The sequence below is a fragment of the Cavia porcellus genome, unplaced genomic scaffold, assembly GCF_034190915.1.
Source record: "Cavia porcellus strain 051 isolate PalLab524CR breed Dunkin Hartley unplaced genomic scaffold, mCavPor4.1 scaffold_28, whole genome shotgun sequence".
NCBI classification, from domain to species: domain Eukaryota; kingdom Metazoa; phylum Chordata; class Mammalia; order Rodentia; family Caviidae; genus Cavia; species Cavia porcellus.
In genome coordinates, this window is record NW_026947511.1 from 3,544,642 (window position 1) to 3,571,573 (window position 26,932).

Here is a 26,932-nt window from a genome sequence, read left to right on the forward strand (position 1 = left end):
TGAGTATGTTGGGCATAGGCCTATAAACCTAGCACTCAGGAGGCTGAAGCAGGAAGATCACCACGAGTTCAAGGCCAACCTGAACTGGATAGGGAGACCCTGTGCTTAAAAAAAAAAAAAAAAAAAGAATGTGCACAGTTTTTTTTTTTTTTTTTTTTTTTTTTGTCTTTTTCATTTTTATCAGTACCAGGGATTGAACTCACAACTGCACACTTGAAGGCAGGCGTTTATGCCACTGAGCTAAATTCCCAGCCCCCATAGTTTGTATTTTTAACCATCAGAAAATTACAGGTTTTCAAAAGAGCAACAATATGTAAATGCTGTTATAATTGCATCAGTTCTTGAGACATTCTCTTCACTCATAGACAGATGAGAAAAATGAGATACCTCTTTAGAAGTTACAGTTTTGGTGTGTTAATTTATGAAAATACTCATCTCAAAACCATCTAGAAATTTCCTTAATCATGTATTCAGGTGTAATGGAACAACTGGATGTTGGTATTGTTCCATATATTGTCCTTTTAGTTGTTCCTGTGTTAGGAAGAATGAGTGACCAGACAGACAGTGTGAGATTCATGGCTACACAATGCTTCGCAACACTAATTAGACTCATGCCACTTGAGGTAAGTTGAAGATACTTGGTTTGTTAAAGAACATGTCAGCTTTTTAAAAAGCATTTTTTTGAAAATGTTAATGTTACATGTATTAAAACTTTAAATAATAGGTACTTTTTAAAAAGTTTTAATTTAAAACAAAACAGTGATACTATTCTAGAAATACAAATGTTCTTAAGTTTCTGTGCCAAAGTGTAATAAAAGGTAAGTTTGAGATAGTAATTAAAACCATAAAAACCAGCTGAAGTTTCTGTGGGAATATATAGCAAGATTAGAATGCTCATTTTGAAACACGTTGGAGTACATTCATGTGTGAGAAATAGAAGTGTCTTGAAGCAAGAGACAAGCCTGTATCCTGCCACTAGGTTGCTTGTAGTATTTTCATGGGATTGATGTTATTCAGGAAATAGATGTGTATGTTGTCCATGCTACAGGATATATGAGTACTTTTTACTGTGGAATGGCATTTCCATCGTACAGATATATACTATATTTTGTTTATCTGTTCATCAGTTGACAGATATTTGGATTGTTACCAGTTTGGGGATATTAGGAATAATTCTACTGTGAATATGGCACACTTACAAGTCTTTTCGAGACAGGCTGTTGCTGTGTAGCTCAGGCTTGCCTTGAACTCAGTATTCATTCCAGGCTGGCCTCACATTCACAGTGATCCTCCTGACTCAGCCTCTGAAGTTCTGAGATTACAGGTGTGCACCACCATTCCTAGCATTTTCTATATAAGTATGTGGGTGTTTATTTCTTTTAAGTAAATATCTGAATGAAATTGCTAAGTCGTATAGTAATTGTAACTTTCTATGTAAACTTCTAAACTATTCCAAATGTACTATTTTACATTCCAGCTACTAGATAAGAATATAGATTCAATAGCTTATTTTTTAAAAGTGACTGTACCAGATCAAATTGAAGATACACTCCTTGTGACCAAGCAAATCCATTCTATGTGTATAACCCAGAGAAAGTCAACATGTGTCAACATACTTATTACAGCATTATTTAAAATAGTCTAAAATTGGAAATCTCTCATATTCACAAACAGTAGATATTTAAATTTTAAGCTATCATATTTTAATAAAAACAAACCACACACATACAGTAATTACTGATGACCTTTATACATAGGGTTCTGTTTTTATTAAGTTGAACAGGCAGAATAATTAGATGCATATTTAGATGGTAAAAGTATAAAGAAAAGAAAGAAAATACCGTAAGAGTCAATCAAGTGATTTCCTCTTGGGGAAAAGGGATATAGGTTTATGATTGTTAAGGAATTTTATCAAACTATTTCCCTGCATACATATTTTATTTCACACTAAAAAAAGTAACCACTATGACAAAAAATAAAAAAAGAGGCTAGTCCACTATGTCAAAAACTTTGGTGTCATTTCTGGAATTTCCAAATACATGCTATATTAAGTGTAGTCAGCATGCTGTAGATCTGTGAGCCATATTCATCCTGAATGAAACTTTGTACCCTTTAACCAGAATCTCCCTATTTTTTTTCCTACACTTTGACAACCACCATTCTACTCCGTGCTTCTATTTATTTGACTTTTTTAGGTTTCACATGTAAATGAGGTCATGCAGTACTTGTTTTTCTGTTCCTGGCTTGTTGTACTTAATATAGTATCTTCCAGCTTAATCCATGTTGCAACAAATAAAAGAATTTCATTGTTTTTTAAGATTGAATATAACTCCATTCGATGCCAGTTTCTGTATCCATTCAGTCACTGATAAGACACTTAGGTTGATTCCAAATCTCAACCATTAGAAATACTGCTGCAATTAATATTTGAGTACAGATTTTTCTTCAGCATACTGATTTCATTTCTTTTGGCAATATATCCAGAAGTAGGGTTGCTGGACATGTGGTAATTCTATTTTTAATTTTTGAGGATCCTTCTTTGTATTTTCCATATTGGCTGTACTCATTTTCATTCCTATGTACAGTGAGTAAGGGGTCCCTTTTCTTTATACTCTCCCCTGAATTTTTGTCTTTTCAATGATGGTCATTAGAAACAAAAACAAGAACAAAAGCAACAAAAAAGCCCAGTCATCCCAGTAGGTGCGAGGTTATATTTCAGAGTACTTTTACTTTGTATCTTCCTAATGATTAATGAAGTCAAGCATCTTTGCATATATGTCTTAGTTACTTTTCTTGTCACTGAAATACAACATCCAGTGCCCACAAATTAAAAGAGGGGAGGTTCATTTTGGGTCAGTTATTAAAGGCTTCAGTCCGTAGTCAGTTGGCTCCAAGGCGAAGTGGCATAGCAGAGAAGAAACTCATGACATGGTGGCAGGAAGAGAGAGATCAAGGGAGGAGGGAGGTAGATACACCTTTCCAGGCCAGGCCTCCAGTGACCAACCACCTCCTTTAACCAAGAGTTCACCTCCAAACATCACATTTAGCTACAAACTCAGTGATTAGTGTCATGGCCCCATCATCCATCATCCAGTGCCCTCCTTGGAGTCCCACTTATGTGCATGTGAGACTGGGGGTGGCCTTGCTCCCAACATAAATCATAACACTTGGCCATTTATGTATCTTCTTTTGAAAACCATTTATTCAGGTCCTCAGTCCATTTAAAAATTTGTTTTCTTACTCTTCAGTTTTTTGAGTATTAACACACATTCTCTCTCTCTTTTTCTCTCCACACACACACACACACACACACACACACACACACACACACACACGGTTTACAAACAAAATTACCCAGGCCAAAGTCTGTTTCCTTTTGTTTTATTCTAGTAGTTTTTGTTTCAGATCTTATGTTTAAGTCTGCTAGAGTTTGGACAGTGTTTCTGCCCCAAAGAATCTGCCACTTATGGTAGCCACAAAAAAAAAAAAAAAAAGAAAGAAAGAAAGAAAGAAAGAGTCTCCCATTGTGGCAACATTATGCACATTTGTAATTTCAGCACTTTGGAAGGCTGAGGCAGGAAGATCCCGATTTGAAGTCCCTCCGGGGCAATTTAGTGACACCTTGTCTCAAAGTTGAATGAAAGAATAGGAAAATAAATAAATAGATAAATGGCAGGCTAATTCAGCATTAATACCCAGTACATACTACCAAAAATTTTTTTGTTTTAAGAACTATTTAATAAATAGTTGTTAGAAGAATGAGCCTGAGCTGAGCATGGTAGCTCATGCTTGTAATCCCAGCACTTGGGAGGCTAAGGCAGAATTGCTGTGAGTTCAAGATCAGCCTGAACTACATAGATTCTGTCTCAAAAAGCAAACAAAAAAACCAAGAATGCACCCAGTTTGTGAATGTTGTACTACAATGAATGCTAAAAAACTAAAATAGTTAAAAGATAGTTATCAGCAGAACTGTCATTCTGTGCTTTTTACCTTAGCAACCACATAATTGAAGCACCAACCACATAGTTATAGATTAACTGGCCGCGTCCTCGTGCTGAACTGTATGTGTGGTCTCCCGAGTAACCTGTTTGCTGTGTCAACCTTTGTTCTCTTTGTAAGAGACAAATGATGCTGTGTCACCATTGTTCCCTTTGTGAGAGACAAATGTTCCTGGAATTGGCAGACCGAGGGCTATGAATTGGCTAACTACCCACTATGAAGTGCCTCTGACCTCAAGCAAAAGGGAACAAAGGCCCACCTTGTTTCGGTTTCTCATCGCTATGTACTTAATGGTCAATGAGCTAATCGTAAATGAGCTATAAAAATGTGTCAAAATTCTAACCCAGTTGCACAGCTTTGCAAACTCCATCTACACTGTGCACTGGTACCAGCTTAAATAAAAGCACTTCTTTTTAAAAGATGTCTTCCCCTTTTTGACAACAGATAACGTCATAGGGCTTATTTTGGTGGTAAAACAGTGAATATTATGTGGCTTCCTTTCTTGAGATGTGATTACTCTCACTCCCATCACTGTAGTGCTGTCATGAAGCCTTTTCCATAAAAAAGCCAAGCCATTTTTTATGGAATATTTTGTAAAATATTCCATAAAAAATGGCTTAAGTTAATGAATATTCTGTCTCCACAGGCAAAATTTGTTTAAATATTGTAAGATGATCCAAGTTTAGCAATCACAAATACTAATTTTAAAGAGTAAAGAAACATCAGCTAATAATGAAACATAAGGTTGGATACATTCAGGATTGATCTATGCATGTGTATAGTTGGTCAAGGAAATTCTTAGAGTATTGAATACTTTGGATTATTTTTTTAAACATAGCTAGCTTAGCATACAGTTTAAGCCACCTCACAAGTGCTTTTCCTCAGTGTATTGTATTTGACAGGTAGCAGAAGTGCTTAATGTATATTTTACATTTTAGCCCACAGTGTTAAAAAGATGGGTTGATTTCATAACAATCATTTTTACTGCTTTATCAAAGATATTCCTAAATGCAAGTAGTTTTTTTTAATGCTAGTTGACTGTGAGGAATATAATGACTAGTCATAATATTTTGTAGTACACATTTTGATGCCATTCCCTTGACTCTTAGACACAAGGACACCAGAGTACTAAAATTGAGATACCCTGCAACAATACTTCATTTAAAATAAAGTGTAACTTTATTGGCTACTTTATATAATGATGGTGTAAGAAAATTAAGTTGTGGTCATGTGGTGGTTGTTTTTGAGAGAAGGCCTCACTCTGTAGCCCAGGCTGACCTTAAGCTTGCAGTGATCCTACTGCCTCAGCCTACTGAGTACTGGAATCACAGGCATGCCCCAACACACCCGGCTTGGTTGTGTATTTTTAAAAATACCTCAGATGTGTTAGCCCCATTCAGGCATTCTTAACGTTCCCCAAATTGTTTAGACTCATTTAAGACTTTTAAAATATACGATCTTAAATTGCTTTTTTCTGTGTATTTGTTTTTAAGAATTGAAATTATTTTGATACATCTGAGGGTGAAAAAATTGTGAGTAAATACTTTTAATACATTTTAAAAAATCATTTTAGGCAGGCATTCCAGACCCTCCAAACATGTCAGAAGAATTAATCCAATTGAAAGCTAAAGAGCGACACTTTTTGGAGCAATTGTTAGATGGAAAAAAGTTAGAAAATTATAAAATCCCAGTACCAATCAATGCTGAACTAAGAAAATATCAGCAGGTAAGTTTTGTACTTATTTTATAAATACAAAGTCACTTTTTGAATGGACCTTGAAGAGTTTTTAAAATTTAATAAAGTCTTCTACTTTGTGTCTTGTATTCACTTGTCTTTTGCTTATGTAAAGGTCTTTGGTACATACAAACATGTTGTTCACAAGAAGTAAATTTTTTATTACCTGTTCACATTTATATATTTTTTCTTTACCTAACCTTATAGGATGGTGTGAACTGGTTAGCATTTCTCAATAAGTATAAACTTCATGGAATTCTGTGTGATGATATGGGTTTAGGAAAAACTTTACAGTCCATCTGCATTCTAGCAGGAGATCACTGTCACAGGTAATAAAATGTCAACCAAATACATTATTATTAAATACAGTTTCCAGATTCTGAAAACCATGAACAAGCTTGATAATTTATGTTTTGCTTTTGTAAAGGGCCCAGGAATATGCAAGATCGAAATTGGCAGAGTGTATGCCACTTCCTTCCTTGGTGGTTTGCCCACCAACTTTAACAGGTCATTGGGTGGATGAAGTAGGTAAATTTTGCTCCAGAGAATATCTTAATCCATTGCACTATACTGGACCTCCCACTGAAAGAATAAGGTAGGGCTCTATATCAGTAACAATTGTTTAAACTTTTAAGTGGTTTGGAAAATTAAAGTTTATTAAAAATTAATTTGAGCTAGCTTTTTTGGTGGTAAAATGTAGAAACTTACTTAGCTTATTTAAGAAAGTCAAGTGTTTGGGAAGGAATCATCAATGAAACTTACCAAAATTCAGGTACTTTGGTGCCAGAGATGTGGGGCAGTAGTACAGTGATGATGAACCTTTCAGTGACACAAATAACCTGCTTCAGTGTGTGTACTATAGTTGCCCACCATTGCACAAGCTCTTGGGGTCTGTCTGAAGTACCACGGGGGCAAAACATTCAGGAATTTCTGTCACTGTACAGTCACTGGGCTTCTAAGTATTAGAGCTTAGAAACCATAAAGAACCAAGCCCATTCTACCCCTTTGGGAAGCCTTGTGACCACAGATAGCATCTCCTTGCTCTTGCTGTTACATTTTCATTCTTTACCCTTCTCTTCAGATTTTGCTTTTGCCTTATTCCTTCACCCTCATAGCAGTGCTTTTTTTGTTTATTGTGGCTACTCTAGCTACTGCTCTCAGCCATGGCAACACTAGAGTTCTTGTAGCTTTATCCCTTGGCTATTTAAATAGAGTATCTCTTATGTTCCTAACATGAAAGCTCACTGAACATCTTTCAAAACTTGGCTAGTCATAGATTACTACCCTTCTGTATTATAAGCTAATATTTTTAAAGAACTATTGACAGTTTTGTACTCAAATGAGTATTTATTGGTGAGGCACTATTTTAAACATGTTATGCATAAGTAAAATTGTGTAGTCTCACAATCATCAGGTATACTTTTAATCCAGTTTGAAGATAAGGAGATTAAGAAACAGGGCTGGTGTCTAAAGATGTGAACCCAGGAGCTCAAACATTTGCACTCAAGTTGAGTGTGGTGGCTCATTCTTGTATTCCCAGCACTGGGGAGGCTGAGACAGGAGGATCATTGAAGTTTGAGAGCAGCCTGGGCTACAAAGTGAGCCCAAAGCCAGCTGAATCACATAGCAAGACCCTGCCTAAAATAAATAAGTAAATAAAAATTTGCACTCATTTGTTTTGAGACAGCTGTCCCTATGTATTCCAGGCTGGCCTCGAATTCAAATCAGTCCTTCTTCCTCAGCCTCCCGAGTGCTGGGATTACAAGCATATGCCACCACTCCTGGCAAAAACTTGCACTCTTGAGTTTACTGTATTGTCTCACACTTAGAATTCATGCATTTGCAAGAGATCAGAATTAACTCAATTAGGTAAACAAGAAAATTCACAACATTAATTTGAGAACCTCAGAAGTGGATTCTTATTTTAAGTACATCAGAGTACACTGATTGGTTTTCCCCACATATAACTTGTTATATTGATCTGTCTTGGACTTTAGTTGGGTAAGATGATCATGGACAGTCAAAGGCCTACAGTTTCCTAGGGTGAAAATATAGTAAAATGATCTTCTCTTTCCCATCAGGCATATACACATATTAGAGATGACTGACTTGCCTTGTTTTGGAGTTACACCTCCCAACAGCCTTTATAATCAAATAATGAAATACTGTGAATAGGCTTGGCATAGTGGTACATGCCTGTAACTCCAGCACTCAAGAGAATTACCTTGAATTTGAGGCCAGGCTGGATTACATAGCAAAAACTATCTCAGAAAACAAAACAAATGTGACAACAAAAAAATTGTGACTAGCAATATCAGTTCTAATGCCTCATCTCTTCACTGATTATGGGGGACATGTGACTGGTAACCACCTTACCTGCCCTAGGACAAGATGGAATTGTAAGGGACTAGTACCATCAGGAAGACATGTTAACAAATAGTTAAAATATCTACTACCATATTTGGAGTCAGGTGCTTATTTCTTTTTCTAATCTGAAGAGAAATGTAACAGAGCCACCTCTAAGAAAAATGTCCTTTCATGTAGCCTGCTTATGTGTATAGGGTAAGAAAAGTTTAGTAGGCAGATTGACGCACATTATGCTATTGCTATAGTTTCACTATTAAAATTGAATTTAAAATTTTGCAGAATTTTTGTTTTCTAATTTTATCTTTTTTATAAAGGTTACAGCATCAAGTAAAAAGGCATAATCTGATAGTGGCTTCATATGATGTTGTGAGGAATGACATAGATTTTTTTAGGTAAGAACTAAACCTTTGTTTGTTTGTTTGTTTGTTTGTTTGTTTGTTTGTTTAGAAAAACTCTTAATCAAATTTAAAGATACTAGGACTGGGGATATAGCTCAGTGGCACAACCCCTGCTTGGGCAGCATGGAATTGTGAGTTTGGTATGTCCTCAAAAAACAAAACAAAACAAAAGTCTACTGAATTTGAAGATACTTGCTGTGCATTTTGGCACATACCTGTATTTCCTGGGATTTGGAAGCTTGAGCGAGAAGGATTACCACAAGTTGAAGGCCAGCCTGGGCTACATAGTGAGTTCCAAGCCAATCTAGATTACATAGTGAGACAATGTCTTAAGACCAAACAAAACCCCCAGATTTTAAAACACTTAATATATGACCATTTCCAAGATTGTTCATACAGTCCTTGACATAGTAAAAGATGCTAAACTTTCTTATTTATTCTCCCTTAGAAATATTAAATTTAACTACTGTATTCTTGATGAAGGCCATGTCATCAAAAATGGAAAAACAAAATTGTCAAAAGCAGTAAAACAACTGACTGCTAATTATAGAATTATTCTTTCTGGAACACCAATCCAGGTAATTAGTGTTTCTTACTCTAACTCCTATTTAATGCTCCCACCACCACCAAGTGGAGAATAGCCTTGGCATTTGGCAGTTAAAGAAAGGATTTATGTAGTGTTGATAGTAATTTTCAAATAACTATGTTGCAATCTGAGTTAGCATTGAAAAGTTAGAACCAATTTAGAAGTAAATACTATAGTATAAGTGCGAATGCCTAAATCAGGAGAAATTGAAGGGAAACAATTATAGATGTTTATCTTCAGAAAATGAAGGAGATGGATGAGTGTATAGATGTCTTCACTTACTTTTGAAAGTCTGTTGCCTAGGACTTTGGTGGCAAAACAGTAATGACCTCTTAGCTTCTTTGTGCTGTTAAAAGTGATGGCTTTTTACTCATTTTTTTCTTTATTAGGCAAACACCACATATTTTAGTAATTATAAGAGATAAACTTAATACAAACTTTGTGAATGTATCAGAAGTTTTTAAAAATACATTTAAGAGCTGGGGATTTAGTTCAGCACCGTAAGTGCCTGCCTGGTGAGTGCAAGGTCGTGAGTTCAATCCCAGGTAGCAAAAATAAAAGTACATTTAAGAGGGAAAAATAGAACCTTTAGACTTAAATTACCAAAATTTGCTTTGCTTCAACTTAGTCATTGAAAAGCATCACAGTAATTTTAAACAGTTTATTACTTTTACATAGTTCAAACATCAGGTTAAAGGTCCTCCTTTTTTTCCCGCTAAACAATTGAGTTCTGAAGTTGTCAGGTGAGTTCCTGAAATATAGAACCTAAATGGGACTAGAAGGGTATTTATATGGGCGAGCCACCCAGCTGGTGAGCCAGAGCCTGAGCAAGATGGAAGATTTCAGAATTTATAAGGACACATTACAATCCAAGTCTCTTTAGTATCCGTAATGGAAAATTGCTTTTTCTCCCCCTGCAAAATACCAACAGCATTGGAAAGAGCCTATGCCTTTGCCTCATGGCCCCAAAACACTGGCTGAACTACAATGAATATATTTATTACATATTACAGATACTAATAAAAAAATTTAAAAACTGGGTAGACACAGTGACTTCATTCAGATTATAAACTTAATTCTTTCCATGATTTTAGAAGTATATACCATGGTGTATATATATTTGCATTTGGTTGCAACCAGAATCATGGAATAAATTCTGCAGTTAGAATCATGAAAAGAATTAAATATGTGAACCACACACCACTGTAATCAAATTCTTACAGGTTTCCTTGGTTGAAGATTTGATGATCTTTAGCCAGATTTCCTTAAATCTTACTGTTAACTTGAGATCAAGGATAAATTAAAAGAATCAGAAACCCATTTACAGTAAATAGCTCTTCTATTTACTATACTTTATGATGCTGATAATAGTAGGATAAAGATGCTGGACCTGTAGTGGAGACTAGAGGATTTCCCCCATAGAATATTTTTTCCAGGGTCACTGATACAAATTTTACACATTAAAACAGACTTGTGAATATGTTGATAATCTCTCATCTATTTCATCATAATGGACTTTCATTAATGTCTCATTTTCTAAATATATGGAAATAATGCCAGTACAAAAGATAACTTGTTTTCTTTGTTTTTATATTCAGAACAATGTTTTGGAGCTGTGGTCTTTATTTGATTTCCTCATGCCAGGATTTTTGGGTACTGAACGCCAGTTTGCTGCTCGATATAGTAAGCCCATATTAGCAAGTAGGGATGCTCGAAGTTCCAGTCGAGAGCAAGAAGCAGGTATGAAGTATCACTGTAAAACCCGTGTTAGTAATTATAACTTAATCCTAGCTTGTGGGGTGTGGTGGTGCACACCTGTAATCCCAAGCACTAGAGAGGCTGAGGCAGGAACATCACCACAAATTCAAGGCTAGCCTAAATTGCATAGCAAGGCCGTCTCAATGTAAAACAGAACAAAGTGGGGGAAAAATAATTCTGGGCTTTTTAAAGCCATTTTTCCTTATTATTGCCAGGTGTTCTTGCAATGGATGCACTGCACCGCCAAGTCCTGCCATTTCTTTTGAGAAGAATGAAAGAAGATGTTCTGCAGGATCTTCCACCTAAAATTATTCAAGACTATTATTGTACCCTTAGTCCTCTCCAGGTTAGAAATCTGGTGATTGTTGTTATATTAGTGTTTCATTTATTAGTAGAATATTTAAGCCTCAAAAGGATTTAATATAGAGGGTATTTGCTATTAGCATTATCACTCTAAATCTAGCTTTTACTTCCTTATCTTTTAACAATATTTTGTTTGAAAAAGATGTACATAAGGCATAAAGGAACCTGTTTAGGAACGTGGATATGAATTTAGATGTGTGCATTTCAAGACAAAAGCCACTATTATAGTTGCTTTATTATGTATCTATAGTTACTTGAAAAGGTTCCAAGATTAGACTGAGGAGGAAATGCAGTAGTCCTCTCTTCAATCTATGGAAAGCACATTCTAAGACCCTCAGTAGATGCCTACAATAATGATGAGTAGTAAATCCTGTGATTCTAGGTTTTATTCTTACCATAGATATTAGCAACCTCAGCATAAGATTATTTTCTTAAGTCACGAGCTTTTATCTTTTCACTTAAAGCATTCTTTTTTTTTTTTTTTTTTTGTCTTTTTTGAGACGGGGTCTCGCTGTGCAGTTCAGGCTGGCCTTGAGCTCACTTTGTAGCCCAGGCTGGTCTCGTACTCGCAACCAGCCTCCTGAGTGCTGGGATTACAGGTGTGACCCACCAAGCCCGGCTTACTTAAAGCATTCTGTGGCTTTTCTTTGCATATCCAAATTGCCAGCATTATTACTCTTTACACTTCGGGGCCATTATTGAATAAAATAAGGGTTCCTTGAATACAGCACTATAATACCATGATATTAATCTGATAGTGGAGACAGGAATAAAAGACGATTTGTTGAACCAAGCAGGGTGTGGTGGTGCATGTCTGTAATCCCAGTACTCAGGAGGCTGAGGTGGGAGGATCATTGCAAATTCAAGATCAGTGTAGGCTACAAGTGAGCTCACAGCCAGCCTGAACTGCATAGCAAGGCTCTTGTCTCAGAAAGACAAAAACAAAAAAACCCAAAGCCCACCCAAAAAAATCGTTTTGAAAAAAAAAAAAATTTGATGAGCTTTTCCTGATACTTTTATAAAAATGTAAATGAAAACTGTTCTTGTCTTTGATACAGCCTGTCTGGGGATTTAGCTCAGTGGCATAAGCACCTGCCTTGCAAGCAGGCAGTCGTGAGTTCGATCGCTGGTACCGATAAATTGAAAAAGACAAAAAAACAAAACAAAACAAAACAAAAAAAACCTGACATCCAAAGTTAAAGGAGGAAAGGTTTATTTAGCTCAAAGTTCATAGAAGTTTCAGTCCATACTCAGTTGGCTCCAAAGCAGAATGGGACATGGCAGAAGGCAACAGTTCATGGTGAGAGAAGACAGCAAAAGCTGAAAAGGACAAAAGGAAAGAGCAAAAGACTCTTTTCCTTCCTTATATGTAGACTACCCATGTGTGCAGCACTCACACTGCCAATCCCACCACTAGAGAATGAACCAATCACAAACTCTAGATTCAGCCATCTTCAAAAGGCCCAGCTCCCATGACCACATGAGACTAGGGGACATCCAGACACAAACCATAACAAATGTTTATGCAGAAGATTAGTGTCAGTCTATTTTAGTATTAAGAGTTGATTTACTACAGTGAAGTGAATAAAAGATACAGTATTTAGATATCCAGAAATGTAGTTTTTTTCCCATCCAGTGTATAGCTAATCTACTAACCAGTATTGATCTAGTCATCTTGGGGTTAATGGCAAGGATACCAGTCTGAGGCTTAGAGATCTGTGTTTCTTCTATACCTCATTTCTCTGGTCCCTCATTCCTTCATTTGCAAAATGTAGATTAATATTTCTTGAGTATTTTACAGATATGACTTGTCTTTTTATAATAGGTACAATACAGAAAAGATGCCCTGAGAAAAACATCTTTGGAAATGTAATAGTGGTGGTGCTAAAAGATGGACATGAAACAGAAGTAATTTTGAGGAAGGCTGTTTCAGAGGGATGAGCTATTTTAGCTTTGTTTAGTATCCACAGGGTTTTGCCCCCTCGTTTCTGTTTAGCCCTCTAGATTTTATTCCTTTCCTATTGTTTCAGCATGTACAGTGCAGGCATCCAGATTCTAAGGATATGAGTCTTTTTAGGTTAACTATAACATTGTTTTAACATTTATTCTTTTCAAATGTACTGACTTCATTTAAGGAAGAGTTTTCTCATTTACTTAGAAGGGTTGTTTCCTTTTATTAGTATTTGTTTTCCTGACCAATGGGAAAATGGAGTCTAGAACTATTTGACTAGTAATTTTAATACTTTAGCAGCCATACTTAATGTAAATGTAATTTTAAAGCAGTTTACTTTTTTCCTAAAGGAGTTACCAATTTATGAGTACAAACTTAATATTTTGGCCTTTCTAGCTATGTTTTGAATAACTGAATAAATATACTTAATAATTTTCATGGGATGATTTTTCAGGTTCAGCTCTATGAAGATTTTGCTAAGTCACGTGCTAAGTGTGATGTTGAAGAAACAGTTTCTTCAGTTGCACTTTCTGAAGAGACTGAAAAACCAAAGCTTAAAGCTACGGGCCATGTATTCCAGGTATAAATTACAGTGTACATTTTAAATGTTAAAGAATATTCCTCACTGGGGCTGGGGCAGTTTTTAATATTCAACCCTGAAATATGTGTTTATTTAATTTTTTTCCCCAATATTGTTTGCACATGAAAATAGGTCATAGTATCTAGTTAATATTAACTCAGTATTAATTAGTAATGAATATTTTAATATTAGATATACAAAACACAGTATATATTTGTGTACTACATGAAAGGAAGGATTTGAGTCAAGACTCTTGCTTTTCCATTCAAAAACTATTGGACCATGTACCACATTGTAGCCACTTTTCTAAGCTCTAGCATTAATTAAAACATTAGATACTCAGAGTGAGAAGGATGTGTGGCCCACTATTAAGAGATCCTCTGTGGCATGTACAAAACCCTGGATTCCATTCCCAGCCCCTTAAAATAAAAGCAGGCTCCAGGTGTAACTCAGTGATAGAGAACTCGCCTAACATGCACAAAGCTGTGAGTTCAATACCCAGTGCTATAAAAGGTATGTGTGGGGGTACAGACAATTCCCCTTGTAGAGGTTAAAAAGTAACTAAAATGTATATAAGAGAAAATAAAGCAGACAATGGGGTTAATAGAGTGTAAGAGTCAGGGGATAGGTCATAACTAGTTTTTAAATAGAAGGCTTAAGAGGCTCACTGAGAAAGTGACAATTTAACAACAATCTGAAGGAATGCAGTATGCAGATATGTGGAAGGAAGTAATTCTAAGCCGAGGATACAAAAAGGACAGTAGTCCTGAGACAGATCATGTCTTGTGCTGGAGGCACTTACAAATGAAAAAGAGATACTAAGTATAAACTCGTTTTTTTCCCTTCTTGAAACAGTTCACCTTGAAAAATTATAGCATTTTAAAACAGGAAAAGGAAAGGATCTATAGTTTGTAAAGAACTCTGCCTTTCTTACTTTTTTTTTTTTTTTCTTCCTGCCACTATGCAGTTGAGGTTGACCTTGAACTCACTATGTAGCCCAGGCTGACCTCAAACTCATGGCAATCCTCCTGCCTCTGCCTTCTAAGTGCTGGGATTATAGGCATGCACCACTGTGCCAGCTTGTTTTTATCACAGTGCTCAATAATTCTTGAGCCTTATGGATGGAGCTTACTAATAAAGAACTCATTGCCCAAATTATAAGCCAAGAGGCAGAAGTAGAGGGGTATGGTTGAATCAGAGAAGAGACCCGTTAAGTGTTTTTATCAAACACAATGACTTGAAATACTAACCTAACTTCATCTCCCTCTCCCCCGACATACTGAATTAGAATACTCTACTGTATATTCTCCCTATTGGACTAGGGAGACATTTATAGGTATAGAAGATCCTCAAGAAATGTATCCATTGGGGCTGGGGGTTTAGCTCAGCGGCATAAGCGCCTGCCTTGCAAGCAAGCAGTCCTGAGTTCGATCCCTGGTACCAATAAAAAGGAAAAAGACCAAAAAAAAAAAAAAATGTACCCACTGAAATTTGAGAAATTCTTTAGGAAATGGTGTCTAGTTCTAGAAGCATCTCTTCACATTATAAGGCCCTTTGCAAAGCATTTTTAAAGAAGCTAATAAATAAGACACTTTTTGCTGTTGGTATTCAATGGGTGAGACAGATATAAACATTTTTTCACTTTATAAATGGTCTCACAAACCAGGTATAATGCATACCTGTAATCCCAGCACTGAACTGCACAGTGACCCTGTCTCTAAAGAAATAAAGAACCTCAAAAATACAAACTATGCAAGAATCAGAGATAAGGTACTTGAACTGATTCTCAATGAAACAGGAGTTTGTCGAGGTTTCTAGAAAGAAACTTCTAGACATATGACATAGCTAGGAAAAGGCAGAGATACATATATTTGTAATATATGAAATGAACTTTTGTATACTTTTCTTTCCCTCTTAAAGGCATTACAATACTTAAGAAAATTGTGTAACCACCCAGCATTAGTCTTAACAGCTCAACATCCAGAGTTCAAGAACATTACTGAAAAATTGGCAGTTCAGAATTCTTCTCTTCATGATATTCAGCATGCGCCTAAACTCTCAGCTTTGAAACAAGTATGTATGTCTTTTTAAATACGTTTTCCCCAAAGATTATTGATGTTTGCCATTTTCTTTATTTTAAATTCAGCTGCTGATTTTTAAATAAATTTTTAAAAGTTGTATGCCGTTTTAGCGATTTTTAAATGTGCAAATCTATGACATTATTTATCTTCATAATATTGTGCAGTCATCTTACCCATTTTTTTCAAAATATTTATCCATTAATCAGAAACTGTATCCATCAAACAATTACTCTCCAGTCTCCTTTCTCCCCAGAACCTTTAATCTTCTTTTTATCTCTAGAATTTTACCTATTTTCAGTATTTCAGGTAAGTTGAATCATGCAATAATTGTCTTTTATTTTCTGTTTTTAATTGCTTTATTAATACCACATTTTCCCATGCAAATGGGTTAAAAAATATTGTTGACTGAAATTTAGATGAGTACAAAGGCAGTCTTCGGTTAAAGCCAGCCACACAGATTCTTAGGACATGTGGAAATAACAAAAAGCACAGCAAACAAATCAGTAAAGGCGTGTTGGGAAAATTCAGTGAAACAGAGAACAGTGGTAATCACAGTATTAATCTTAAGGAAAATGGCAAAAGTCAAGGGATAAGGCAGAATTCATTATGATGCTTGTGTTTAGAGAGCTCCTCCATCTGATGGCGCACTCCAGTAATCCCAGCACTTGGGAGGCTGAGGCAGGAGGATTTTTGTTTGTTTGTTTGTTTTTTGGTACTGGAGATTGAACTCAGGACCTTGTGCTTGCCAAGCAGGCACTTATGCCACTTAGCTATATCCCCAGCCCAAGAGCTTCTCCATCTGAATACAGTCTCTCAGTTGAACTTTGCTAAGTTTTCTTCTTTTTCTCCTCTCCATGGACATTTTTTTTTTTTTGGTCTTTTTCCTTTTTATCAGTACCGGGGATTGAACTCACGACTGCCTGCTTGCAAGGCAGGCGCTTATGCCGCTGAGCTAAATCCCCAGCCCCTCGATGGACATTTCTAAATCATCTCCACATCCACCCATCTTATTATTGGTCTGTTTACTGGGTGTGGCTCATTGAAAATAAGGAGTAGATTGTTGGTAACCTTCATCTCCTCCCAAGAGGTGGTCTACCTCTCCATTCTGTATGGGCTGCTTGATTTTTTGCTTGCCTGATGAATGCTGGCCATGATGAGATGTTTTTTTCTAGGTTTCTCTTTGGTTTTGTTTGGCAGTTTTTTGTTGGTAATGGAGACTGAATCGAGGACCTTTTTAATTTCTTTTTACTTTGAAACAGGATTTTAAATTGACCAGACTGGGCTTGAACTTGGAATTCTCCTGCCTCAGCCTCCCAGAATGCTGAAATTTGAAGTATGCACCACTGCATCCAGTTTCTGGTTGCTTTTTTGGGCCTATCCTTGTCATCTTTCCCCAATGAGAACCCACAGACCTATTAAGACTTTGTCTGGGCCTGATGCCAGATCACCATGCTGTGCCGCAGCTGGCTAGGCAGACATTAAGTCTGTGTCCTTTTATGACTAATTTGTTTGCACCTACATAGTATTTTCAGAGTTTATTCATGTTGTAACATATATCAGTATTTCATTCTTCCCTGTACCTGAATAATATTCCATTATATGGATTTATATTCTTTGTGCATTTATGACTAAGTCATGGACTGATGTGTAGATTGTTTCTACTTTTTGGCTATTATGAATAATGCTGCAATGAACACTGGCTTACAGGTATCTATTTGAATCCTTTTTTTGTTTTCGTCTTTTTCATTTTTATCGGTACCAGGGATCAAACTCAAGACTGCCTGCTTGCAAGGCAGGCGCTTATGCCGCTGAACTAAATCCCCACCCCGAATCCTTCTTTTCAATTATTTTGGATACAAATGTGGAAATAGAATTGTTAGAACATTTGGTAATTCTGTGTTTAACATTTTTAGGAACTAGCAAACTATTTTATTTTTTGTGTGTGGTACCGGGAATTGAACCCACAACCTCATGCTGGCCAAGCAGGCGCTTATGCCACTGAGCTAAATCCCTGGACCAGCAAACTATTTTAGTACTCCACCATTTTATATTCCTACTAGCAATGTATGAGGGTTCTAACCCCATTAATACCTGTTTTGTTCTTTTTTGTGTTTTTCCTTTTTATCAGTACCAGGGATCGAACTCATGACTGCCTGCTTGCAAGGCAGGCGCTTATGCCACTGAGCTAAATCTCCAGCCCCACCTGTTTTGTTCTTTCAGTTTTTTTTTTTTTTATTTATTCTAGCCATGCTAATAGGTATGAGGTGCTATCTCATCATGGATTTGATTTGTCATTCCCTGAGAATTAATGATGTTAAGCAGTTTTCAGTGCTTATTGGACATTCATGTATCTTTGGAGAAATGCATATGTCCTTTGCAGTTTTGTTTATGGTTTATCTTTTTGTTGAGTTTGAGGAATTTTTTGCATTCTGAATATTAAAACATAATCAGATATGATTTTCAGGTATTTTTTCTCTTTCTGTAAGTTACCTTTTTACTTTCTTCATAATGTCCTACATGGTATAAAAGGTTAGATTATGTTGGTTATGGTAGTGTCTGCCTGTAATCCCAGCAATTGGGAGGCTGAGGCAGAATGATTGTTGTAAATTTGAGGCCAGCATGAGTTACATAGTGAGTTCGGGGCCAGCCTGAGCGATATAGAGAGACCTTGCCTCAAAGCAACAACAAAAGTAAGTAACATTAAATAAATAGATTAAATGAACCAATTTTAAACACCAAAGTGCCAGTTAGAGAATCTGAGGCAGCTCAGTGGTTGAGTACTCCTCAATTCAATTCCAGTAGATTTTACCGTTAGCTTAGGAACTCGTAAGATTACTTATGAAAGACTTTTCTATTTTCTCATTTCTTCTCAACTATTCAAAATGAAGGTTCTATCTCAGAAAAGAGAGATTTCTTTGTATATTTAGGGGGATGGTCTTACTTTCTACAACTCTGTCACTTAGAAACATGTTTTTCAGCATACAGTTGTGCCAGAAGAAATATGTAATATTGTCAGAGCCTGATGTAAAAATTTCAAGATATTAGAATGAGGTGCTAAAAGTCTAAGTGAATTTAATGAAGATAAGCAGTAAAGTTTTTAAAAATCACAGGAGTAAATGTAGGCTTTTTTCAAGATATAATAAACTTTTCCTATGGGGTAAAGTTGAGTTTCATTTTGATGGATAGTTCATTAAAAGCTTAATGTCTGAATTAGTGTCTGAAATAATGTCTGAAAGAACTAAAGAAAAGAAAAAAAGGCCTGTTAGATGACCACAAAACTTTAAGCTTGAGCATTTCAAAAACTAATTCAGGATGCTTCACGATTGCCAATGGCAGCCCAAAATACTAATGTGTTTTCCAAGTTAAAATTTAAACTTTTGCCATAAAGAAAAATACTTGTTACAGCGAGACTTGTTATCTACCTCTGTTGAACACCTGTGTAATGGGTTTTTTTTTCCAAGTTGCTGTTGGACTGTGGTTTGGGAAATGGCAGCACTTCAGAGAGTGGCACAGAGTCTGTTGTGGCCCAGCACAGGATACTGATCTTCTGTCAGCTGAAAAGCATGCTTGATATAGTAGAACATGATTTGCTCAAGCCTCATCTGCCTTCTGTCACTTATTTGAGATTAGATGGCAGCATACCACCTGGTCAGAGGCATTCCATTGTTTCTCGGTAAGTGGCTCCCAAAATTCTATTATAAATCAAGCTGTAATAATATATAATATAGCCCAGTGTAGTGGTGTATGCCAGTTATCCCAGGAATAAATCAATAAATAAATATAGTTATGTAGAGTCTGCCTTGCTAAATATTTCTGCCTGGCTAAATATCTGTAAAGATTTTTCTACTGAATACAATAATCCAAATAAACACCCTTTTAAAATGCCAGGTACCATGGTTTACACCTGTGGGAAGCTAAGGCAGGATTACAGACTCAAGGCCAGTCTGAGCAACTTAGACCTTGTCTCAAAATAAAGGAATAGGGATATAGCTCATTATAAAGACTGAGCTATAATCCTCAGCACTGCAAGCAAAACAAGGCTTAAATATAGAACTAAAGTACAATTGAATTTTTTCTAAGTAAGTGAAAAAGTGTGACTATATTAGGAAAACATTCTAAAAAAGCATGAAAGGAAGGGATTGGACCTTTAGCTCAGCGTCATAAGCGCCTGCCTTGCAAGCAGGCAGTCGTGAGTTCGATCCCTGGTACCGATAAAAACGAGAAAGACAAAAAAAAAATGCATGAAAGAAATGTAAGATAGCTACTGTATCCCTCATCTTCTTAGGGAGAAAGCAAACAAATAGCTAAAATGTCATCCTCATCTGTTATCACTGGAGATAAGTTGAAAGCTGGCCCATCTAGGAAGAAGAATTAGTGTGGTCTGCAGTCTCCTGACTGAAAAAGTTTAGGTGTTACTTTTCTAAAAAATGCAGATGCCTAGCTCCTGTCTCAACCCCTGCTGATTTCAAGAGTGGGCATTTTAAATAAGCATCCCTAAGAGACTGTTATGCAAAATATAGAGACCCACAGAGGGACTTTGGAGGCAGACCAGTCCCAGGTTTGACATTTAAACAGTGTACCTGATCTACAAAATAGGAATGACCAATATCCTCAATAGAATCGTCGTGACGGGCTGGGGATTTAGCTCAGCGGCATAAGCGCCTGCCTTGCAAGCAGGCAGTCATGAGTTCAATCCCCAGTACTGATAAAAAGGAAAAAAGACAAAAAAGAGAGAATTGTTGTGACAAGTAATAGTATAGGCTCACAGAGTGTGATAAATTGTAGCTTGTTTGGTAGCTACTTTTAATATTAGATTATAATAATACCTTTTCCTAGAAACTAGATGTCTTTTTATCACTATCTTCTAGGACTTATAAAATTGTAGTAACTCCAAAATTGTCAGTTGATACGTTCCTTGAAGGACATTACCTGTTCCCCACTCTTCTGTGTCCATATTATAAAGGTTCATATTTGAGTTTTGTTTTCATTATAATTGGTGTTTTTTTTGCAACTTAGTCATTTTAAAATTTCTAATAGACTTTAGAGTGCTTTCTCTCAAATGGCCACAGAAATAGACTTTTTTAAAGTAGTTTTTAAAGTAGTATTTTCATTTGAGCTCTTTAATTTTTATTTAGATGGTCTCTGTTACAGGGGCAGAGCGTTAGTAAGAATGTACTAATTTTATTTTTCAATATCTATACTTCTAGGTTTAACAATGATCCATCCATAGATGTTCTGTTACTTACAACTCATGTTGGTGGCCTGGGGCTTAATTTGACAGGCGCTGACACAGTAGTATTTGTGGAGCATGACTGGAACCCCATGCGAGATCTACAAGCCATGGACCGTGCCCATCGCATTGGTCAGGTAAAAGTCCCCTCTCTCAGATTTTAACATGTGCATTTGAGAAAACAGCCTCCTACGAAGGCAGAAAACTTGTTTCAAATTTTTGCTTTGATGGAAGTAAGTGTTGTGACCTTGGACAAGTCAATTGGCTCTTCTGTGGTATCATTTCTCATGCATTACATGAAGTAAGTTCTGTGGCTTCTGCAAACATTTTGAGTTTGTAAGGCAAGATAAAAAAAAAAAACACAGTCATAATTAGGGTAACAGAAAAAGTACTTGATACAAAAGTATAAGCACCCATCTTGATAAAGCTCATAACTTTGTGCTACATTTTTTTAACTGTTTTTTTCATTCAGAAACGTGTTGTTAATGTTTACCGACTGATAACCAGAGGAACATTGGAAGAGAAAATAATGGGCTTGCAGAAATTCAAGATGAACATAGCAAATACGGTTATTAGCCAAGAGAATTCAAGTTTGCAGAGTATGGGGACTGACCAACTTCTTGATCTATTTACTCTTGATAAGGTAAAGAACTTAAACAATTTACCTTTAGTGAGTTCACAGGCTTCCTGGAAGTACTATATAAACACATTAAAAGGAGTAGCAAAAGACATTCACTTTAGTCTCTGCCTCCATTAGGTCATTAGTTGAAGAAATTTTTAGGGCACAGGTTAGAGTATACTAGCCGATGTCTGAAGTCTTGACTTTCTGGTTGCTTCCTCCAAGGGTCTTCCTTCTGAGTTTCTTTCCTTAATCCTTTTTGCTAAAAATCAGCTTACCACTGGAATCAGTAAACTCCTGAGGTGGGAGTTTGGCCCTCTATCCTATTATCCAGTAATGTTAGGTAGATTAATTTATGAGTATCTACACCTATTTTACTATATAGTTCTGAGAATACAATAAAATATGTAAGTACTTGGAAATGCTACCTAGAGAACATTCTCAATAAATAGTAGCCATAGTTGGAACTGATGTGTCAGATAACCCATAATCAAAAAGATGCATCTGCTAGAAGTGTTAGATAATGTAAGACTACTATAATTGGATGTAAGAGTGCTTTATAGGTTCAGAAAATGAGCTTCATACTCAGTGTAAATTATGGCAAGAAGTAACCTCTTGCAGTGAAATTTAAAAAGCTATCACAATAGACTTGTGGCATCCAAGTCTGAGAGAAAGTAATTCCACTGTAGTTAGTTTGTTAAACCATATTTGGAATGTTATATATAGTTTTGGGTGCTGTGATTTAACAGAAATTGGTTAACCCAAGTCTCTAATGGCCAGAATGGAGGGAGGCTTTTTAATTGTGTTCATTAAGGTAAAGTTGAAAGAATGAGGGATGTTTAGAAAAAAGAAACATGCATAGCTATCTTCAAATAGCTTTTCTGTTTGAAAAAAATATGACTTTCAGCAAGCAAAACTAGGTTTGGGATATTCCAGCAGAACTACTGTCATAAAACCCACCACTGGGACAATTAAAACATTGGAATGAACAACCACGATTAAACTGCCCTCACCTGATCTTACGTAGTTGTATGAGACAGCCTTGTTTTAGGAAAAGGGGACATAACCTATAACTTCCTCTCTTGATTCCTTTTATTAAGGGAAAAAGCAGATGTTTAACTATGGCTAACACATTTATACACAAACATTATGAAGGTGAGAAAATAAATATGACAGCTACAATTCTTCTGTAAAATTATTTACAGATACTAAACTAAAAATGATAAATTACTGTTGCAAGCTAGATGTGGTGGTGTATGCCTGTAATCCCAGCACTTGGGAAGCTGAAGCAGGAGAATCATTGCAAGTTCCAGACCAGCCTGGGCTACAAAGTGAGCTCAAGGACAGTGAGGCCCTGTCTCAAAAAAAAAGAAAAGAAAAGGAAAAAAAGAAAAAGATAAATTACTATTGCAAAGTAGACTGTGTTGTTTTTGGAAGTAATAAACTTCCCTAATAGATGAGGCAGACAACTCTGCTAAAAACACGTGTGATATTTTTAGGAAACTATTTATGAGGTTAATGATCTTTTCTTTTACTTTTTTGTATAATTTCTTTTCTTAGGATGGTAAAGCAGAAAAAGCTGACACCTCTACTTCTGGAAAAGCAAGTATGAAATCAATTCTCGAAAACATGAGTGATCTTTGGGATCAAGAGCAATATGACTCAGAGTACAGCCTGGAAAATTTTATGCATTCGCTCAAGTAACTATCAAATATTATAAATTCAATTGCTGCTAGTTCAGTTACATTTCTGCTGATATTCAGCAAATTTCTAAGTTTATTGTGAACTTTTAACTCAGTGTGTAAATAGATATGAAGAATATTCAGCATAATGCTGGCTCTTGTTTCACTGGGGGGAACAAGTTATTCTCAAATATTTGCACTGTATTAAATTTAAATATTAATGTGAAAATGGTTTAAATTTTACATGCTAAATAGCTGCAGAGCAGAGGAACCAAACCAGGTTTACATGTGCTACCAGGAGGTGTTCGTTCTTACTGGGAATGAACCTCTTCTCCACAGTCACTTTGTACAGGATGAGATCCATGAGTACTTTTAGTGTTCATGTATTTTTCTTTTAAATAGAACTTGTTTTTATAATTGATTAAAATAGGGCTTTTTTGTATGAAAGCCTTAATGAGCCATAATTTTAAGACTATAAGAATTAGTCAGTCTTGGAACATAAAAATGTTAGACAATGAACTGAATTAGACCCTTAGTGAAAACCTTTATATATTTAATGCAGATGCATAGTGTTTTTCAAATCTTTAACATCATTTTGTCAACTTTTAAAATACAATATCAACCATTCTAAGTATAGGTACTGGTATATTTAAAGTTACCATTACATCCTATTAAGAGGGTGTTGTGCTTTTTAAAAAATTTGCCTAATGGCTAGGATATAGCCAGATTTAAAGAACATAATGTACTCAATAAGTTTTGATCATATATATAATATATTTTGTAACTATAAACAGTTTTCCAAAAGTAGATTTAGAATTCCAAAACTATGGTGAAAAGACTGTTTATTGGAGTAACGCATGACTGAAGCATAAAAGGGAGAAACTAGTTCCTTTATATACACAAACATACATGAGTACACATATCTATATGCACAAACATATCTATCCTGCACCCAGAAAAGTGCCTAGTTTTGGCACTAAAATCATGTAGTTATATGGGCAGCAATAATAATTGGGCATGAAGCTGATTACTGTTACACAAGTGAACTCAGTGGTGAGGGTGGGTATGTGGTTATAGATAAACATGTATGTGTATGTATATATTTTATAAATTCCACATAAATTAATACATGCCTTGTGCATACACATATGGGATATATTTGTATATAAATGTACAGGTAATAAACTTCCCCAAGGTTTGTGGCTGGCCATACATATAGGCATCAGTTTCAAAAACCATCAGACCTCAGATGTACAAGTGTTTGTTTCAAATCTTTGTAGTTATACTGTTCTGCAGCACTTAGACATGAACATTTGTCACATTTCAGTAGCTTAGACAACCATATTGTATATTAAACCTAGCATTCCACAACAGAATAAACATAAGATTGAAATTGTAATTACATATGCAATTGTGTGTTATTTGTAGGAAATGATTAAAAAGCAGATGATTATTTAGTTCAGACATGCAGGTTTTAAAAAGCTAAACACTTCATTGTTGAAGGTTTATGTACAGATGCAGAAGACCAAATGGAAACCCATGACTTTACATAGAATATCCACTGTACTTGAGTTGAATGTTTTTTATTAACTATTTATTTGCTATTTCCATAAACCAGCTGTTTAACATAGCTTATAGAAACTGATATTTTCTTAGAATATATAAGAAGCAATATCATTAAAGAGATAGTAAAGAACAGAAGAATTCACACCATACCATAAAAGTCTTTTTTCCTTAATTTGAAAGGTTGGGTACAACTAGAAATATGTAAGCAGTTTAAATTTTAAGAGTTTAATATCGAGAGAGAGAGAGTGAGTGTGTGTATATGTGTTAGTAGAATATTTCTAGAAGGATAGACAAGAAATAATAATGGTTATAATAATGGTTATCTCTGAATGAGAAGTAGTGTGGCTTGTTAATATTTTAAAATATTTTGAGTTGTGAAATATTAATTCATACATTCCAGTTTTTCAAATAAAAGAACTAAATATTCTTAAGTGTCCCAGTCACAGTAGTACATCTAAAGAAAAATGGAGACACCAGAAAGATTGAATTGACCTTTGAATACTACAAAAGAACTGCTGTTAGTTTTATGGATGCGATGATATGGTAGTTACGTCTTTAAAAATGTGTGGGTATGGGAAATAAAGCAAGCATGAGAGAACATTGATATTACTTTAAACTGGGTAATGGGCTCATGAGTATCCATTGTACTGTTTTCCCTATTTTTTGTGCGTCTATTATGGAAGATTTGAGTTAAAAATAATTACTGATTCAGAGATTATCAGTGTCATCACTAGTGTTTCCAAGGAAAATCTTTAAAAATCAGAGTTCTGGATATAATTTGTTTTTCATATATACGCACATGCATGCACATTCATATTATATATGTACTTCTTCCACAAATAATTCTCAAAAATGAAAGTTTTTGATATTGAGATTGAACATAACTGAATTACTCCTTCTGGGTTTATATAAGCTTATTAAGAATTAAATATTTGAGTGAAGCTATTTGAGAACATGACCATGCAGAGGCAAAAGTAGAACTACAAGAACGTAACAGAAATTATACATGTAGCATGTGTCTATTCCAAATATTTAATCCCAATGCAGTCATCTACCTTCTGCAGCTCTCCCAGAATACCTGCTGACATCAGTGGGATATAATGTGAAATCAAAAGCAACATAGAGGACTGGGGATTTAGCTCAGCAGCATAAGCACCTGCCTGGCCAAAGTGAAGTAGCGAGTTCGATTCCCCAGTACCAAAAATAAAACAAAACGAAAAGCAACATAGAGATCTTAATACTCAGATGGTACTGGAGCAGCTGTCCATAAAGTTGGAATCCCAGGCCTGTATCACAGGTCTAGGCTTACATCGAAGATACAGTGTATAAACCATAAGCCAAGAAAATGAACAGAAACTGCTGTAAGGAACATTTGAGACAGGGCTTCATAGATTATCAGAAGAGCAAAGATTCTCAGGGAAGGGTAAACTTACACATCATCTACAGGAGGAAGAATCTGCAGGTACAAATAGAATAAGCTAAAACACCATAAAAGAGTATGTTTAAAATGATTGGTTTTTCCAATCTTTTGGACAAATCTGGAAAAAAAAAAACAATGAGAAATAATCATGGAGATTAGACATAGTTGAAGATGATTTATGAACTCAGGTGTTGATTTTTAAAAATCAACAGTGGGCTGCAGGAGAGAGGAACTGATAGAAAATACGAAAGTAGGCAGAATTTATGGGACACAAAATGAGAAAAATCTAAGATAAAGACGGGTTTATGTCTGGTTCTTATACATCCCTACATCGCATCCACCACAAGTTCTACTGTCCCTGACTCCAAAGTAGATTTGAAATCTCTTACTACTTTCCCCATCTTCACAGCTACCACTGTAGTTTTACCACTATCTTACTTCATCTAGACTGCCAGCTTCTAAGTGGTCTTTTACTTGCCAAGCCTTCCAGTGGCTTCCTGTCCCATATTGACTAAATCTAAATTTAACTGTAGACCCCACAGGTTGTGGCCCCTGCCATATTTTTAACTTGAACTCTACTATGTTCATTGTACCTCA

The 26,932-nt window shown here is 35.7% G+C and overlaps 1 protein-coding gene across 2 annotated transcripts in view; it reads left to right on the top strand.

Moving 5' to 3' along the window:
- Btaf1 (B-TFIID TATA-box binding protein associated factor 1) overlaps positions 1 to 25,628 on the top strand; it is a 100,730-nt gene extending 75,102 nt beyond the window's left edge. Inside the window, exons 25-38 of one of the 2 annotated variants that reach the window (XM_063239351.1) lie at positions 475 to 623; positions 5,573 to 5,725; positions 5,942 to 6,063; positions 6,162 to 6,329; positions 8,416 to 8,493; positions 8,948 to 9,077; positions 10,684 to 10,825; positions 11,059 to 11,189; positions 13,612 to 13,737; positions 15,658 to 15,810; positions 19,280 to 19,491; positions 21,026 to 21,185; positions 21,521 to 21,691; positions 23,228 to 25,628. In XM_063239351.1, coding sequence (XP_063095421.1) covers positions 475 to 623; positions 5,573 to 5,725; positions 5,942 to 6,063; positions 6,162 to 6,329; positions 8,416 to 8,493; positions 8,948 to 9,077; positions 10,684 to 10,825; positions 11,059 to 11,189; positions 13,612 to 13,737; positions 15,658 to 15,810; positions 19,280 to 19,491; positions 21,026 to 21,185; positions 21,521 to 21,691; positions 23,228 to 23,371 — 2,039 coding nt within the window. In that variant the 3' untranslated portion in view covers positions 23,372 to 25,628. The remainder of the gene's footprint in view (positions 1 to 474; positions 624 to 5,572; positions 5,726 to 5,941; positions 6,064 to 6,161; positions 6,330 to 8,415; positions 8,494 to 8,947; positions 9,078 to 10,683; positions 10,826 to 11,058; positions 11,190 to 13,611; positions 13,738 to 15,657; positions 15,811 to 19,279; positions 19,492 to 21,025; positions 21,186 to 21,520; positions 21,692 to 23,227) is intronic. The other variant, XM_063239352.1, reaches the window with a different exon arrangement.
- The last annotated feature ends 1,304 nt before the right edge of the window (positions 25,629 to 26,932 follow it).